The sequence below is a fragment of the Thunnus albacares genome, chromosome 14 (assembly GCF_914725855.1).
Source record: "Thunnus albacares chromosome 14, fThuAlb1.1, whole genome shotgun sequence".
Taxonomy (NCBI): domain Eukaryota; kingdom Metazoa; phylum Chordata; class Actinopteri; order Scombriformes; family Scombridae; genus Thunnus; species Thunnus albacares.
Window position 1 is genome coordinate 19,298,797 of NC_058119.1, and position 17,191 is coordinate 19,315,987.

Consider the following 17,191-nt stretch of genomic DNA (forward strand, 5'->3'; position numbering starts at 1 on the left):
TCCTGGCAGGAGCATCCAGAAGCTCCAGTACATTAAGAACAGCGCTGCCAGGATCCCGATGAGAGTGCAAAAACACAAACATATAACACCAATTCTGTTTTCATTGCACTGGCTCCCTATCTACCTCAGGATTGACTACAAAGTCCTGCTACTCACACACAAATCCACCAACGGACATGCGCCTACCTACCTACTGATCACACCAAAAACCTCCACCCGCACCCTAAGATCTGCCAGCAGCTTGCTCCTCCGGGCCCCCAGTACTAAGCTCCACACCATGGGGGATTGAGCCTTCTGCTCTGCTGCACCACACTTGTGGAACGGCCTTCCTAACCATCTGAGGCCAGCACAGACCCTAGACTTTTTCAAAAAAAAAGGCCAAAAACCTTTTTATTCAGGAAGGCTTTTTCATTTTAACTCTTATTAATATTTTCTTTATGTTGTGTGTTCTATGCAATTAATACTGTAGCACTGTGAGTTTCACTATAATTGAAAAGTGCAGTATGAATTAAATGTATTATTATTTTTATTATGAAATCGGAGTTCCAGAGCTCCAATTATGAATTGTAATTATACTGCTATCACTCCAGAGGTTGTCATTATATCCATAATTGATGCTTTGTTGCGTTCATTACAGAATTATTCTGCTCCCACCCAGGCCACAGAGGCAGAGCCATCAAGTTGTCAGTACTATTTCTCCCCACATGATGGTGCAATTTAACAGAGGCTAATTCGGTACACTGTTGCAGCTGCAACTCAGCAAAAGGGAGAAGTCTGTACAGATGATGTCATGCGGTAAAGCTTCAACAAAAGACTGCTCACAAGCTGTGGTTTTAGTACAGAAACTGTGAGTTTTGGTAAACTGTAACCATTTCCTCAGAGGGAGAGAAGATATGAGAAGAAAGGACAACACCATTACATGAGGAGGTTAAGACAGGAAGTTGGAGAAATACTCTAAAATAAACCCAGACAATATGTAGTATATACTGTAACTGCAGAATGCTTCAGTACAAACTAAAATTGGCTACTCCAGAGATATTCCGACTCTCCCTCATCTGTCACACTCTCCTCTAACATCAAAACAGTTTTGAGCAGCTTTTGCTGCCACAAGCATGTTTTTTTCCCCTTTCTTTCTTTTCCCCCGCATCCCCTAACAACTGTCTGCTATTGTCAGACAGAGTTACACAAGGCTTTGGCACTCTGCAAGGAAATCACAAGGCGGATGAAAAAGTGGCTGCATTTTCTGTTGTACTCGTATGTATGTGTACAGAGGAGGTTACTGGAAGATCAAATCCATGACTCTATGGGACTCTATGGATTACTGTTAGTACAGCTGGCTGCTACAGCAGTTTGACGTACTTGTGTGGATTTATGGAACTAATCAACATGCTTTCTGCAGCTGCACCCTTCAGCTGAATCTTCACTTTTGCTTGGCTACAAGCAGCTTTCTCTGGAGGGGAATACATTAACCCAAAATTACATAGTCCTCATGCTGTTTGCATACAGAAAGGAGCTGCAGTGTGAATGATATATAATAATGTAGCATTTCATTGCTATGTTCTCATTATCAATATCAACATCATCAGCATCACAGCATTGTTATCTCAGCAGTATGTTAACAGTATATGCCTTGCTTCCTTAGTTTAAAGGTCATACTAGCATCAAGTAATGTCACAAGCCTCTAAGGTCAGAGAGGGCACCAGATACTAATGTAAAAGAACTGACTTGGATCATTCCTCTTAACTGACCAATTTTAAAGGAATTTTTCATCATTTGAGGATATATACTTATTCTTGCTGATGGTTAGATGAGAAGATCGATACTCTCATGTATGTACAGTAAATATAAAGCTACAGCCCGTAACTGGTTAGCTTAGCTTAGCAGAAAGACTGGAAACAGGGGGAAATAGTTAGCCTTAACTAGCAGAGAAACTAGAGAAAGAGAGAGAGAGAGAGAGTGGAATAAAGCAATGCAGACAAACATTTGAGATCAAAAATAGGTGAAGACACATTACAACTGTTTCAGGCTAATTGTGATAATATGAAAGTGGTCTCATTGATTCAAAATCTTATGAACCACCAAAAAACAAAGAAGAGCTCAGAATGAAAGTTTAATTAGCAATAATATACACTACCTCTCAGACAGTGTCAGACTGGGGAGTTACTTTCATCTTGATACATTTCTAATATCATTAAAAAATTGTAAATGTTATACCTAGATAGACTGCCTACCTGGCATGATCAAAGTATTCTTTATTCTGGTTCCTGTAGAAGACAGAGAAACGCAGCATCCGGCCAGCGATGACTTCTGCCTTTTCCAGCAGCTGGTTTAGATGCACTGTGGAATAATCTGGAAACAGACACAACATGTATCGTTACGAAAATCTATATTCTATCAGAGGGATGAGAAACCAATGTATAAATGTTATTAGAAATAGTAGAAATAAAGTTAATTCATTAGAGGGAACAATAATGGAATATGAACTTTGCATCTGCACTCAATGATCCTGAGATTCTTCCATCCTTGTATTTTTCATATTCATAGCGTGAAATGACCCAGCATTTAGAGCATTTTCAGTATTATAATGATCTCCTTTCACTCCCTACCATGTAAGCAGCTCTGCCAAACGGGTGTGGATTTTATCCAAAGCAAACTTTTTAAAAATGTAATTGTGAATTGTGAAGGCATTTTCCTCATCCCAGTCTTCCCACAAGCACTTGAACACACCAACAAGGATTTGGATTTGGGTTAAAGAAGAAACTGCTCTCTCATGCAATGATAAAGTACCATGAACAAAAATGAAAGCAGACAGGCAGTTAGGGTTAGGTCAGATAAGTAAAATGCACTCAGCAATGTAGCTGTAAAAACACATGGTCAGTTTTGGGTTTTTTTTAGACCTTTGGCCTATTTTTTATGGCAAGGCTTGCACTGTTGACAGGAAGACAGGAGGAATCAATGGCGGTTAAACAACTCAACTGAGACACTGAGGATTTTACAGTAATGGAAGGTTTTGGCAGCGGCGTCTCTTGCCCACTTGGAATGCAGATGATCAACAACATTGTTAACCATGCCCCTTCATCAATTTCACTTTCTACGCCCTCATCACACTATCCTGCCTGTTCTCCTCCCTCCCATCTCAACTGCTGCTTTTCATCTTTTCAGCAAATGCCCCACCCTCTCTGGTTTGTTTCTAGATCAATGTGTCATTCTGTTGTAGTAGACACAAAGTCAATAAGTGAAATGCAGCAGAGGTCCCCAACCAGAATTGAACCAGGGACATTGCAATGACATGGTATGTGTTGGATCACTAGGCCACGGGGAAGACCTTCCCCACCCTCAAATCCTACCCTCCAGTCTCCACACCATCACTTCCTCTTTCCCCTTTCCCCCTCCCCCACTGTAAGCCTCTAGCCAGCAAGGTTGAACTCAATGACCTCTGCATCAGAAGATATACAGCATAGCCCCCCTCCTTCCTTTAATCCTTCTTTTTCCTCAACATCCCCTCCTCCAACTCTCTATCCATCTTCCTGACCCTCCACTCAGTATAAATTAGCCTCCCTTTAATATTCGCCCTCATATTCTGCTCCATTTATTTTGCCATAACCTCTCTCTTCATGCCCTCCACTAATTGTCCTCAGTTCAGTTGGTCAAGCACATGTCACTAACTGCCAAAATTAAATGCAGCACTGAGGTCACACATCCTAAAAATGTAGGTACTTGCCACCATAAAGCTGCATATTACTCACCAGCAGTGCAGAACTCAATGATTTCACTCCACTCGGAGACGGCATAGTCCCCGTCAGTCTGTTTTGATGCAGTCTGGACGGCCACGGTGTACTCTGTACGCGGGCTCAGGAACCAGTGGCCCCGAACAGTCATTGGCAGCGGCACTGCCTTGGCCACCAGCTTGGTAGGAACATCCTGGAGAAAGGGAAAGAAAAATGAGGAGGAAAGGGTCAGAAACTCCATTTATGGACCATTTTCTTTCACCCACATGCAGGGATTTCTAAAAATACTCCATGTAGACACACACAAATGCACAAAATTCAAATATAGGTGGCAGTTTATACCTGTCCCTGCCCTTTTGTTTATGTATGTATACCATTCTATACACTATTCACCCCTGAAGTCTGAGTGGATCTTAGCAGCTCATTAATCCACCAACACTGTTGTTGCTGCGCACCAAAATCAAAATACTGGTATGGGGTCACCCACCATCACAGAGTGGAAAGAGGAGAAACCTTTGGTGACACAGCACCCAGGAAGTGACTCCAGGAGGAAAGGAAGGAGGCTGATGAAACAAGCCTGTAAGATTACCAAACCAGTTCACTGACTAACCACTAAAGGAGCTGCAGTGTTCCTGCTAATGCTGGTGCAATTACTTTCAGGCAGAGAGGGTTGTGTGAGTGTGATATTATCCTGTTAGTGCTTGGAGCTACGGCTCACCAGGGAGTCTTTGAACAAAACCACCTTGAATTTGTGTTTTTTGCCTGAAAGGAAAGGTTATCTTGGGGTAAAACATGGTGTACCTGTTTTACGTATGTCATTTTAGGTTTACACCTACAGATGATATTACAAGATGGATGTGGATGTTAAGAGAAACATCTCATTCTGTGCAAGTGCACTACATAGACGCAGCAACATGTTATCCGAAAAGCATAATTAACAGAAGTGGAGATTTTAAATTGAGACATCATATCAAACATGGATTTATTGTGATACTTTCTGAAAGGATAATAAAAAAAACTAAATAAGAAAATAATAATGGTTTCACATCAGCCTCCCGTTTAGGGGGCACCACAAGGTTCTGTACTTCCCCATTATTATAAACAGTCTGCATACACTATCATTACCCCAACACAGACTTACAATATCCATTTTTATGCAGATGATGCAATTCTGTATACATATGGCTCTTCTTTAACCAAAGCAATGTCTCGATTACAGTCTGCCTTTAACATTATAGAAACATTGCTGCCTAATCTCAAACTTGTAAATGCACTATGTAAATGCAATGAATTACAAAGGTATTTAAAACTTATCTTATCTTATTGGGTGAATTAAAAGTTTTAATTTTAGACCTTGATAGAGATGTCTGTGTTTCTGATCCTGTTTGTATGTGCCTATGTGTGACAGGCTGTGTTTGCTTTTGTTTGGTCTTATCTCTGTTCGTATGTCTTTTGCTGTGAGAGCTCTTAATCACAATGACATTATCTGATTAGGTAAAGGTTTTATTTTTTGGAAGAGGCACCTACAGTGGCGAGAAGAAATACAGAAGAAAAACTTTGTTTTCTTAAATTTACATTACTTATAAATGTATGACTTACAAATATTCTATTCAATAGTTTGTTAAAAACTGGCCAGAGTATTTAAATGTACGTCTGAATAAGATATGCAGTATTTTTATGACTAGTTATTAAAAAGGCAAAATACATTTTACACTGAAATACATAAAAAGTTATGTCCTTTACAAGCCCCAAAGTACTTCATTAAATTTCAGGATTCAAGGATTCAGTTATTAGATAATCATTCATTCATATTTTCTCAATTTACACTGGCTCATTGCCTAGTTTGTGCTATTTAAGCATCATTGTGAATGTTCACTTTTTCACTCAATGAATCACATTTTTTTTAAAAACAAATTCTTGACACATTTCTGTCTTATTTATGAAATGTAGCAAATTCTTTCCAGTGAGACTGCAAAAAGAAGCCTTTTGGTGAGTCATCTCCCTGTTGTGTTGCTCTTAGTGGTGTTTATCTTTGGTGTTTGCTGATTCATGTGTTACCTTGTGTTTGAACTTGTTAGAATTCTTGTTCTCCTTCTTGTTCAGGTCAATAAAATAGTGTGTGATGCGCTCCTTGCTGCGTGGCTCCATGTCCCAGCATATCTTGAAGGAGTCGCAGGTGATGTTGCTGATCTTGATGTTCTGCGGAACAGGAAGCTCCTCCATCTCAGAGATACTACCATCCTGGGATTTACTTCCTGTGTAGATGAAAAGTGATATTGACGGTGATTTATATGAATGTCAAACAGAAAAACATATGAACAATAAATACTTTGTAAACACACATCATGTTCTGGTTTACCAAAGCTTATTTCAATTTGATACAGTATCAGTTCTGAATGTTAATTTTGCTCATAATGACTAGTATGAGACATCAATAACACTTAGCTTTCATTCAGCTTGCACAATTCTTTCTTTTCTTCTCTCTTTCTCACTGACCACAAATTTCTATACTACTGCAGTTTCTCAGTAATTATTCCACAGACACAGTACTCACAGTTAGACACTTTACAGTAGTATATCCACCATATCACATACAAAGAACTGCCTGCGAAGCTGAGTACCATATGTGTTGCCATGGAAACACATCAGCCCCTCAACACACACCTATCTGCTTTCGAGAACACACGAGGCATTAAATATTTCAAATGGTGCTGATTGAATCTCCTCTCCTCTCAGCAGAGATGGATCCATCTATAATCAGCAGTAAGAAAAAAAAAACCTCAGCTACCACACTGGCAGGCAGTGCATACAAGTCTGCAACAATGACATTTAAAATGCTGGTGAATGTCAGAAATTCAGCCATTCGTTTAAGTTTGGTTTGACATTTTTGACATGTCATTCCAAGCCGGGACAGAAAGGCCAATGCAACATAGTTTTTCATCACAGAAAAAAGATAAATCTTACATTTCTCTGAGCTGCATCTGTCAGGTCTGTCATGAGTAACACAACATGTAGCACATGCGCAAAACCCAGAGTGACCACTGAGGCCAATGAAAATGTCAAAATATGGTTGAATAAGTGCTTTGTAGAATTGGGATGAATATAGACTTTGCGTCAAACGGGGAGACGCCCACTTGGCATGGCAACAATGTGTTTTCTGTGCATGCTCTGGGGTCTAAACACGAGAGTGAGTAAAACACAAGAATGCAGAATTTAGGAGTAATGCACAACAAGCCTGGACTCTATAGAGAGTAAACAATGGCAGAAGCAGCAGAGCATAGAACATCCATCTCCGCTCATCAGCTGAGAGAGGGTGAGATAAAAGAGTAATCCCATAATTGGGCTGTGTGGACTCTCCTGTCTCCCCTCTATACACATGACGCTCCAACAGTGGAGCATTTATAGATTGAGTCATTCTAGGAAATAGTTAGCCAGGAGGTAACTCCTGCAATGTGCATCTTGCCCTTAAGAGTTGAAAACAGCTAAAAGCAGCCCAGACTTGTTTTAAAATAACATCTATAAGAGATAAATGTATGTTCTTTACCCCCAGACCAGATCACACCCCCCACTTACTTTACTCCTAATTACTGCTTCTTAATCACTACTAGCTGATTACCAAAAATAATCATCAACGCAAAAGAGACCACCAAGTGTTACGTGCTTGGACAAACCTGCTGCTCATGATGAAAGACACCAAGTCTATCTTCTGGAATTGTGAATTTATTGTGGAGAGATGACTTTTTAGTGATAAAACAGATGGGTCTTTGGGAAACAAGTCTTGATGCTGAGCCAATGTATTTACGCATAGGACTTATTTATCTGGACTTAATGCACATGGCTTAAACTAGATTTTAGTGGCAATGGGGGAAGGGGATTCCTTAAAACTGTAAACAAACCAGCAGTTAAATCTTCATCTGCAGTATGCTCAGCTCCCAGGTCTACTCCTACACCTCTCTGCTTTGATATGTGAAAACATCTTCTGTTGTTGGTCTACATTTAAACTCCATCTCATCTCATACTTAAACCCCACTGAGCTGATAAATTTGGCTCAGACTGAAGGGGTCAAGACAAGGACATGACAGAGCAGACCACTGTCAGAAAATGCTCCACTAAGTCAGCACGGACCAGACAGTGATGTCAGCACTGTATCCTCCCACTTGAGACTTTATGTTGCTGACCTTTAACAAAAACAAGTAAAAGACAAGGCCTGTTGTCACTATCTGATATCTGAGTCAGGGGAAAATGCAATACACTCGAAGGCAGTGAAATGTTTCTGTTTGTAAGTTTTCAAAATGTCTAAGTTGAGACATGAACTAAAAATGCTGATACAGGCCTTAAAGGACAGATAGTAAAACTATTTCAAAGGTGGATATTGTTTTATATTTAATAGGAAGTACTACCTTGAATCTTGAATCTTTTTATGCTGAGAAATTTTGTGCCAACTCATCATAAGTATTCATCATAAATCATTCATCACAAATCATAAGCTTTCGGGGTATTCTATCCCAAATCCTCATTACCTCAGGCTACCTGCAGCATATTATTGTAAACACTAACCTAAACCAAACACCAAATATGAAAAACCTGCTAACTTAGTTGCTGTGTTGTGCCTGAAGCAGAGTAACATCCTTGTCCTCTGCTTCTTACGATGCTAATGTCAACACTGATGTTTTCCTTCAAAACTCTGCAAGGAGACCTCATGCAGGTCTACGCGCTCCCAGCTCCTTGTGATCCACAGTGCTGACTTAGCTCCTGTTTACTCTAACATTTTCCTAATTAACCTGCAAACAGAAGTATTACGCCAACACAGTGAAGCTTTCCAAATGCAGTTCCGATATTCCCTGCATAACACTCTTAAGACTACTCAGTCAAGCTTAAAGTTATGTTATCAGAGAAAACAAACTCTGAAGGTTTCAAATCAACAGGAACACCGATGAGACAGACGTAGATCTGCAACCACCATAATGGCAAGCAATATAGAAACATGGATGTCATTAATAAACATAATATAAAGGTTGAACACTAAAATTGAGCTACTAGTATGCCAACATACTAGGAAATTCATAATATAAATAAAATTAACTACAATTTGCTGGCAATGAATTTAGGTTTAATCTGAATATGATGTGTACCAGGTAGACTTGCCGCAGGCTTCGTGACATCCAGTACCAAGCTGTACTCTGAATCCTCTGGGACTGTGAGAGGACAGGATGAAAGATGGAGGAGCGGAAGCCAAGCAGCATGAAGGTCAGGCGGTAAGGGAGAAAGTAAAACCTTTTACAATCTCACATGGGAGGCCTAAACCCTCATACTGACTTGAATTTATTGTTTACCATAATTGTACATTGGCTCTCACTTCTTTGTACTTACATCGCTACTGTGGCTAATATTGATATTGTTGAGTCATAATTTTACCCCATAAGCTATTATACTGTAATGCACTTTTGTTATTTTGTCTTATTATCTATTGCATTGTTGTGCAGGAGGGGAAAGGTGGGGAATGCTTCATCATGATCAAGAAAAATTAGTCAGTTTTTGAGCTCATGCTTAGGAGCTTAGAGGAACACAGCTTACTCATACTGTGCACACATGCTCAGGGGGTTCAAACCGACATATGAGCACATTCAACTTGATACATGTGAACGAGTCCACATGTATCAGTACATGCTTAAGCAGTGTGTCAAAATGCAGAACAGAGCAACGTATCTGCAGCATAGCAAAAGCATTAAACATCAAGAGATGGAAAGCCCACTTGGTTAAATCTGCTAAATCAAATGGACCTTACTAGTATTGCCCTTTTGCTCAGCATGCAGTCAAATGCCACAGTGTGGAAAAGCAATAGATGCAGGAGGATCAATAAAAATCTTGTTAACATGCATACGTAGGGCCACCCTAATGGCTCTCTGTGGTAAGATTTGTTCCAGTCACACCTGACTTGATATTGTGAATTACTTGTTAGCACTGTTTACCGGCAAGAGGAGCGTGATTTCATTCCCACTCAGGCCATCAACGCAACGTAAATGTACACTCTTAGTGGTGTCTGGTGATAAAAGTGTCCATCTTGTCAGGTTGCGGCGCACCCATTTAAAGGTCTGAGGCTCTTTATTTCAAAACAAGTCAACTTTTGGTCCAGGTTAATGTTGAAAAATCAATTTGAATAGTGCTATGTGAGAAAAGAACTGGCAGCAGATACTAGCACTGACTGCAAAAGTGGGCACTGCACTCAGACAGGCAAAACTCCTACTTTTTAAGTTGCAGTAGTAGGTCTAAAATTGAACTGTAGACTTTGACACTGTAGGCAGTGTAACACTCAATAGGCATCAATGCGCACAAGCCTTTGAAAAGCACGCCTTTGTTCCTCTCAATGCACAGGCTAGACTGAGACAGCAACCATGCTGGGAGTGAGAGAAGCTGCCAACAGAAAAGCATCTTTCTCCCAGAGTGAGATAAACAATGCCCTGTTCATCAGGGTTACGTAGTCTGTGTTCCACCTTTTATACATCAATAAGCTCCTGAACAGCAGACAAAGACTTACTAAAGACACTTTAATAACACAACCTTCAGTGCAAAAGAGAAGTCTTATGTTCAGGATCGACCCATCCATATTCTTGCAAATTAATTCAATCCAGACCTTTAGGGAGGACAGCTCTGTCTTTATAAACTTGTCCAAAACCAGAATGAGTCACCGTTTCTCATTTGCATTGAATTTGAATTCCTAAACAACAGACTGCGTCAACTGTGTTCTTTGTGGTACAAGTCTTTAATTTCTGTAGAGTTTTATCTACCAGCAGTCAGGCACTGAAAAAGGACATTTAGGGGATTTCCTGACTTTTAGGGTCAGACTGCATTGCAAACAATCTCAAAGAATTTTCTAAACTAATGAATACAGTAAAGTCAGTTGCCAGTGAATTTATTATGCAGATGATAAGTAGCTGCATAATATGTACCTGTAAGTCTTGCCAACACAGTCATGGCACGCAGCTGCTGACATAAAACACAGCCAAACTAAAATGCCAGCTTACTCAGACGATGCTGTATGTCATAAGGCCGTCCTGCTGTTGTTGGATCACACTAGATATGCTCTACACATGTCCACCGAGTAAGCATTAGAGGAGTTAATATTCTAAACAAGACTGATGCTAATAGCAGAGTAGGAATTTCTAGCAGAACTTCACCTACTTCCAAGGTGCATGGGGAAGGAAAATGTCTGAATGGGTCAAAACTCCAGTAACAGCCTTGAAAGCCACAAGCCAAAATGTGTTGGTTTCCTAATAAAGTTGTTCTTTGTACTACAAGTGCAGCTGGAGGTTTTGACCATTTCAGGCTAAATGCTAATTCCAGTATGCTAACATGCTCACAATGACAATGCTAACATGCTGATGTTTAGCAGATATAATATTTACCATGTTCATCTTTTTATTTTAGCATGCTAGCATGCTAACATTTGGTGATTAGTAAGCTCAAAGTACAGCAGAGGCTTATGGGAATGCCATTAATTTTGCAGGTATTTAGTCATAAACTAAAGTATTGGACAAATTAAAAATGTGTCTGCAGAGTTAATAAAATTAATCCTGAGGGAGACATGAACCAAACTGAACATGAACATGAACCAAAGGCAACTCATTCAAGACAGTAAAAAAAAGTCAAACTCAAAGTCAGGGGATCACCAAAGTCAGTAGGATTCATCTTCTGGTGACTATGAATGTAGGTACAAAATCCACAATCCATCCAAAAGTTGTTGAGATTTTTCAGTCTGGACCAAAGTGATGGATTGGCCACCTGACCAACTGACATTACCATCCATAGATGGCCAATAAAAATCTTTTGACAGTGTCCAAAATGTTTGTTTTTGTTTTGCAGGGATTGCAAAGTAAGCCCTTTGTTTAAGTGTTGATGCATTGCTTTTGAGGAAACAACGCAATCACTGTCTTGTAATTGGCAGCTCAGCACTGAAGCATCTTTCTTCATCAGGACAGAGTTAATTGGTAATATTTTAAAGGGGACATATTATGCTTTTTGTGGTTTATATACTGTTCTGATGTTATGCTAAACATGGTCAAAGTTCCGAAACTTAAGGTTAATGTATGTAGAAATGGTCCCTGCTAGTCAAAAACCAGGGTTTGATCTGAACGCTTTGTTTGCAATGTTTTTTTCTACCTAGCTGACAAGCTGATGTCAGATTGTTTGTGCATGCTCATAAATGGCCGTCCGTTATGTAGCCTTCGTTGCTAAGGTGGTTGCTAATGTTTTTCCATGTGTTGTTTGTGTTGTCCACTCACATCTTTCAGATTGGATTTTGGCTCGAACATATACAGATGTTTTTGACAAGTTGACATTGCAAGTAAATAACAAAAAAAGAGAAGTGAAATCCCCCTACTACTGTTTGTTTCCGTAGCCTCCTGAGGGTCAGTCAGGCGAAGTCAGCAATGACGCAGCTTCCAAAAGCTCACCAATCAGAACAGAGTGGGTTCATCAGGAGGGTTATCTATCTATCTATCTATCTATCTATCTATCTATCTATCTATCTATCTATCTATCTAGCTAGCTAGCTATTTCGGGCAGAGAAGTTTCACAAAGTGCAGACACAGTACTTGGTTGCGTAAATGGCAGCCATCTATGATGGTAACTTAGGCTAATTATGTCAGCAGCCACCACACAAAGGCATTGCGAGACATGTAGTGTGTATTTCATTACCCCCTGTAAGTACACATTAACTGTGGATATAAAATCAAAATGGTGGTCTGAGTTGCAGAGGTTGGTGACAAATTTGCATCCAGTACAACATCATGGAAGCAGTTCTCTGTGTACCCAAACCTTGGAGCACCAGCAGCAGAGATTTCTTATTCACATGAGCAGATTCTGTCATTTCCCTACTACTCACCACAAAACACTCACGACCCCCCACTTATTCATGTCACAATCCCATCACTAAACTGAACCATTAAGGCTGTGCCTCTAGCACAGGGTACACACAGAAACAACTTGTATCCCACAATTTCTTTTGTGCATTGAAATGCTCAAACAGTCCTCAGTGTGTGTGTGTGTATGTGTGTGTGTTTGTGAGCACTTTCCCACAGACAGTAGGCCTACTGAAGCTGCATGCATTTCCATTTGCTGGGTCAGCATAGGCACATAAGCCTCTCATGCTTGCAATTAAATATTAATGGATTTGGGAGATAAATTTAGAAAGCTATGTGGAACTGAAATGAATATGGTCCTTGGAAAAAGGTTCTTATTGACTTATAATAAAACAAGTCTATTTCCAAGAAAGGAAAGGACAAGATATGCTGTCTTCTACATGGGGTGTGGCAGAGGAAAAGTGAACTGGAGGTCATTTTAAGCTACATAGAAAAAAAGAGGTGGTCAAAATAACAGAAACACCAATATAATCCAATCAACACCACAAACCATCACACAGAATTTAGCATCACAAGCTTCACTTATTTACTGAAGGAATATTCTATTGGATTGCATCTTATAGTGTACAGTACAGTACTGTGTCTACCACATGTGTCAAATGTCAAATCTTGGAGATCAGACTGAATTTGCATTAGAGTGGATGCAAGGCATTAATGCATTTATAACAATGTTATCAATTGTGCAGTGATGATTATGCGCGTGTTTCTAGTTGAGCTTTATTCTCTAAATAGCATTTCTAGAAACTACTTGGCCATACGACAACCACTAATTGTTCTGCGGAATCTGCAAAGAAAGGTAGACATTGTGACTGTGTTGCTCCATAAACAGGGAGTATGTGGGTGTCTCAAGGAGACAGAGACACTATTTACACTGGGTAAACTACTCGACAAATAGGGAAGTGGCTGTTGTGCTGCAAATGCCAAGCTTGTCGGAAAAAAAAGCTTGCCAGTACACCTGCAGCCTAGGAGGTACAAAGCTAGCACAGGGTCCATTAGAGAAGTCAAGCCACATCCTACAGTCTACCATTATTAAAATTACAACTTTAAAACCAGGCCAGCAAAGCACTAAGAGGATATAATGCATCCTGCTGTAGGCTATTACATTATGAGGAGCAGCTCTGGCAGATGAGGAAATGAGGCACAATGACTGCACTGTGATCAGATGCTGGGGGTCTTTTAGAGTCTCAGTGAAGACACACCATTGACTCCAGGATGGGTGGTGTGTAAACCAGACTGGCTCTAACCAGCCTATCCTCACACAGATCAAGAAAATCTGGTGAAGTTAAAAAAAAAAAGAAGCCCAAATACATCCATCCAGCCATGAAAAGGTGTGATCTCATTTCATGTCAGTAATCTAGAATCTTAATTAAAAAGGGATCTCTGTGGTCATGCGTCTTGACTCAGATGTGGAAACGATTGTGTGTAATTGCACTGATGGGTGTGTAGGGCTGCACCGCCTGTGCACACACACATGTGGGTGCAGCCATGTTTGAGCCTCTCATTTTCTCCTGATGATGACTTGCTTTTTTTCCCCCCACCATTAAATTCGCATCAGGGTTCAGCCTGCTCATGTAAAAACTGCTTCTCTATTTTGACAACATATAACTGGTTTACTGATGCCTTCTCATGTATGATTACAATCATATAAATTCTTTATTTGATGGTAAATATCCAGAAAACTTTTGAATTCGGAGAAGTCAAACTACAGACTATCCAGCATACATGCAGCTGGATGACTTGAAGAATTAGAGCTTTTTACAAGTTAATGTTGGAATATAAGAATATAAATCGAGCAATTTGGAACCATACAGGCTGTATTCACTGTGTGCAAATAAATTGATTAAGGCAGCCCTCTGAGAAAAAGACAAGAGGCAGCGGTTATAGGTGGGGTGGCTGCCGGCCTCTGTCCCTGTCTGTGGTGCTGAAATAAAGAACTGTATCACTCAACATTGTTTTATCGCCTGTGATTGCTCAGTTTGCAGGAATATACGTTTCTTTTGGACAGAGATCTCTATCATATGGATGAACAAAAGCTTGTTGCCACAGAAAAGACACTCTGCTATTCCACACACGCACCATCCATCCATCCCTTCATCCAAAGAACCGGTGGAGCGACCGGCCCCTATTCCTTTCAAACGCACAATAAGGGTAGAGCATGCAGCTAAAACCAATGACAAAACACGCTGTATGCGTTGCAGCAGCTCTTGGAAATTAACAATAGGCCCTAATGCACCGACAATGCGTGCAAATGTCTCAACACCACACTGATTCTCCTTACCATCTCGTTCGCATAACTGTATGGCGTCCAAGCTCAGGTCCTTGATCATCCCCTCGCAGGGACTTAATGGACTGGTGATGTTGTGCGCCAAGCCTGGTACCTCCATCTCTGCAGAAGAGCCTGGGTGATGCTACTGGTGAATAACTGTCACTCGTTGAATATCGTCCACGGGGATTGCGCAGCAGGCTTTCCTTCCACGGTCGTCAAGGAGGGAGACAAGAAAGAGAAAGAGAAACCGGTTTCCAGTCAGTTCCCCGCTCGTTCGGTCGCGCACAGCTCTCCTCTCTGTCTCCTGGGTGGTGCGGCTAGTGGCGCGTCAGCGGAATCGTCACGGGCGCGAACAGCACAAGCCGCCAGTTCGGGTTTGCAACGTGAGGCATAGCAGCTTTTGCGGGGATGTATTTAAATGTATAGACGTCAAATTATACCAGTCAGTGCGTTTATCTTATTTCATGCGCTCCCTGTGCACGCAGCGCCTCTGTGCCTTCAGAGCCACAAGTGTGTCTTGTGTTACTCCGCCGCGGGACAGTTGAACATTCAGAGGATTAGTGCAGAGACGTTCCGCAAATCCAATGGTTTCTTATGTAACCAGATTAGCCCGGTGTTTCCCCTCCGGTTTTGGTTTCCATCTAAACACTCCGGTTCTTTCCTATTTCACGTTCAACGTCATCCCATCAAGTGTCTCTCACATCTCCTTATTTGGTGAGGTGTAGCCCTCTCTTGCAGGAGCGCAGGTGCAAATGGACCACACAATAATGAGCTGGGGGACAACTCTGACATATTGCGAGACATAATGAATGGACTGCATCTGCGTCTGCGTTTTAGACATTATGGCACATAATGAAATGCAAAACCCTGTCAGTTTATAGCCAGAAAACCACACGTTATGTTTGGCTGTGTGTGTGTGTGTGTGTGTGTGTGTGTGTGTGTGTGTGTGTGTGTGTGTGTGTGTGTGTGTGTGTGTGTGTGTGTGTGTGTGTGTTGTAATTATCTCCCCTTACTACACCCTCTTTATCAGTGGCCCACAGGAACAGGATTGCCAAGACATAAAAGGTCAAGTGCATGGCTAAATTGCAGCTAAACAAACACTGAAGGCTTCACTCTTGGGCCATGGAGAAGTCAATTCTGATAATCCCAGAGTCATTTTCAGTTTAATATTTCCCGCAGCAATATTGTCTCCTCTCCACACTCCACAGGGGAGCATCAGAGTGAGGCGGTGTCACTTTCTATTTGTTTTTGTCTCTCTCAGTGTTATACAAGGCGCCCTGAAGAGAGGCGACAGAGCGTTTATCTATTCAGCGGACAACGGATTCTGCAGCTGCGCCTATGGGGACCCCTGAGTCATCCTGTTTAAAACCGGGGCAGGAGGGGGTAGTGCTGCTCTATAGGCTACATTTACAGGAGGGAAAGCCACACTCTGTGTAAGCCATACTGACACTGCGTCATCATCACTTCTAAAGAGAGTGCAAAGATCAACGTGACCATTTGCATCTCCCCATATCTCATTTTCATTTTTCACGCAGATAACTGTAAACTAGTTGGTGACCATTTTCGTGCACATTGGAGGATTAGAAAATGGGGTTATGGCGGGCAGGCGAATTAAACTCCTGGTAAGCCCATAATCACTGTGGCATTCATATTCAAACATATTAGACGCACCACTTAAGGTCTGAATATATTCCTCACTCTGATTTCATGGGGCAACGCTGCATCTGGCTCAAATTTCCTGCCGAGGAGATACAACTCATTAAAAGTGAAGGTCAGCCTGCTGATTACTCCCTGCAAACAGAGAGCCATCTGTGTCTCAGGACAAGATGCTGGTACAGATTCAACATCGACAGATGAAATGATCTCTTAGCTATTTTTGCTATGCATCTCTAGTGTAGGAAAGTTATATGTGGCAATATATATTGCAATATATTTTTTACTCATTTACTGTACTACGCAGCTTGTAAGTATGACTTATCAACTGCCCTCCTGCTGTCTAAGATGCCTTGATTACTAAAGAGCTTTGCTCTGATATCCACAGATTAACACAGCATCTGTTTAAATGACTCTATTTCCACTATAATTCCATAAACCACTGAGTAAGCTCATCAAAAGTTCATGAGCAGTGAACATAAACAAAAAGAACCAGAGCTCAGCAAATGGGCCTAAATGCACCAAATAAAAAACGCTCATTGTTATGTATGCCATCATCTATTTCTCTTTGTCGCTCTGCCTCCCTCCCTCTTCCCATTTCCCCGCTCTGCCTGCTGAGCTTATCT

At 41.0% G+C, this 17,191-nt stretch overlaps 1 protein-coding gene across 1 annotated transcript in view; it reads right to left on the reverse strand.

The window, feature by feature from the left end:
- Positions 1-15,533, reverse strand: part of phyhiplb (phytanoyl-CoA 2-hydroxylase interacting protein-like b) — a 17,841-nt gene extending 2,308 nt beyond the window's left edge. The window contains exons 1-4 of the mRNA XM_044373258.1: positions 14,925-15,533; positions 5,787-5,983; positions 3,747-3,921; positions 2,232-2,349 (exon numbers count right to left, since the gene is read on the reverse strand). Of these exons, the coding sequence (XP_044229193.1) occupies positions 2,232-2,349; positions 3,747-3,921; positions 5,787-5,983; positions 14,925-15,030 (596 nt within the window). The 5' untranslated portion in view covers positions 15,031-15,533. The remainder of the gene's footprint in view (positions 1-2,231; positions 2,350-3,746; positions 3,922-5,786; positions 5,984-14,924) is intronic.
- Positions 15,534-17,191: the final 1,658 nt, after the last annotated feature.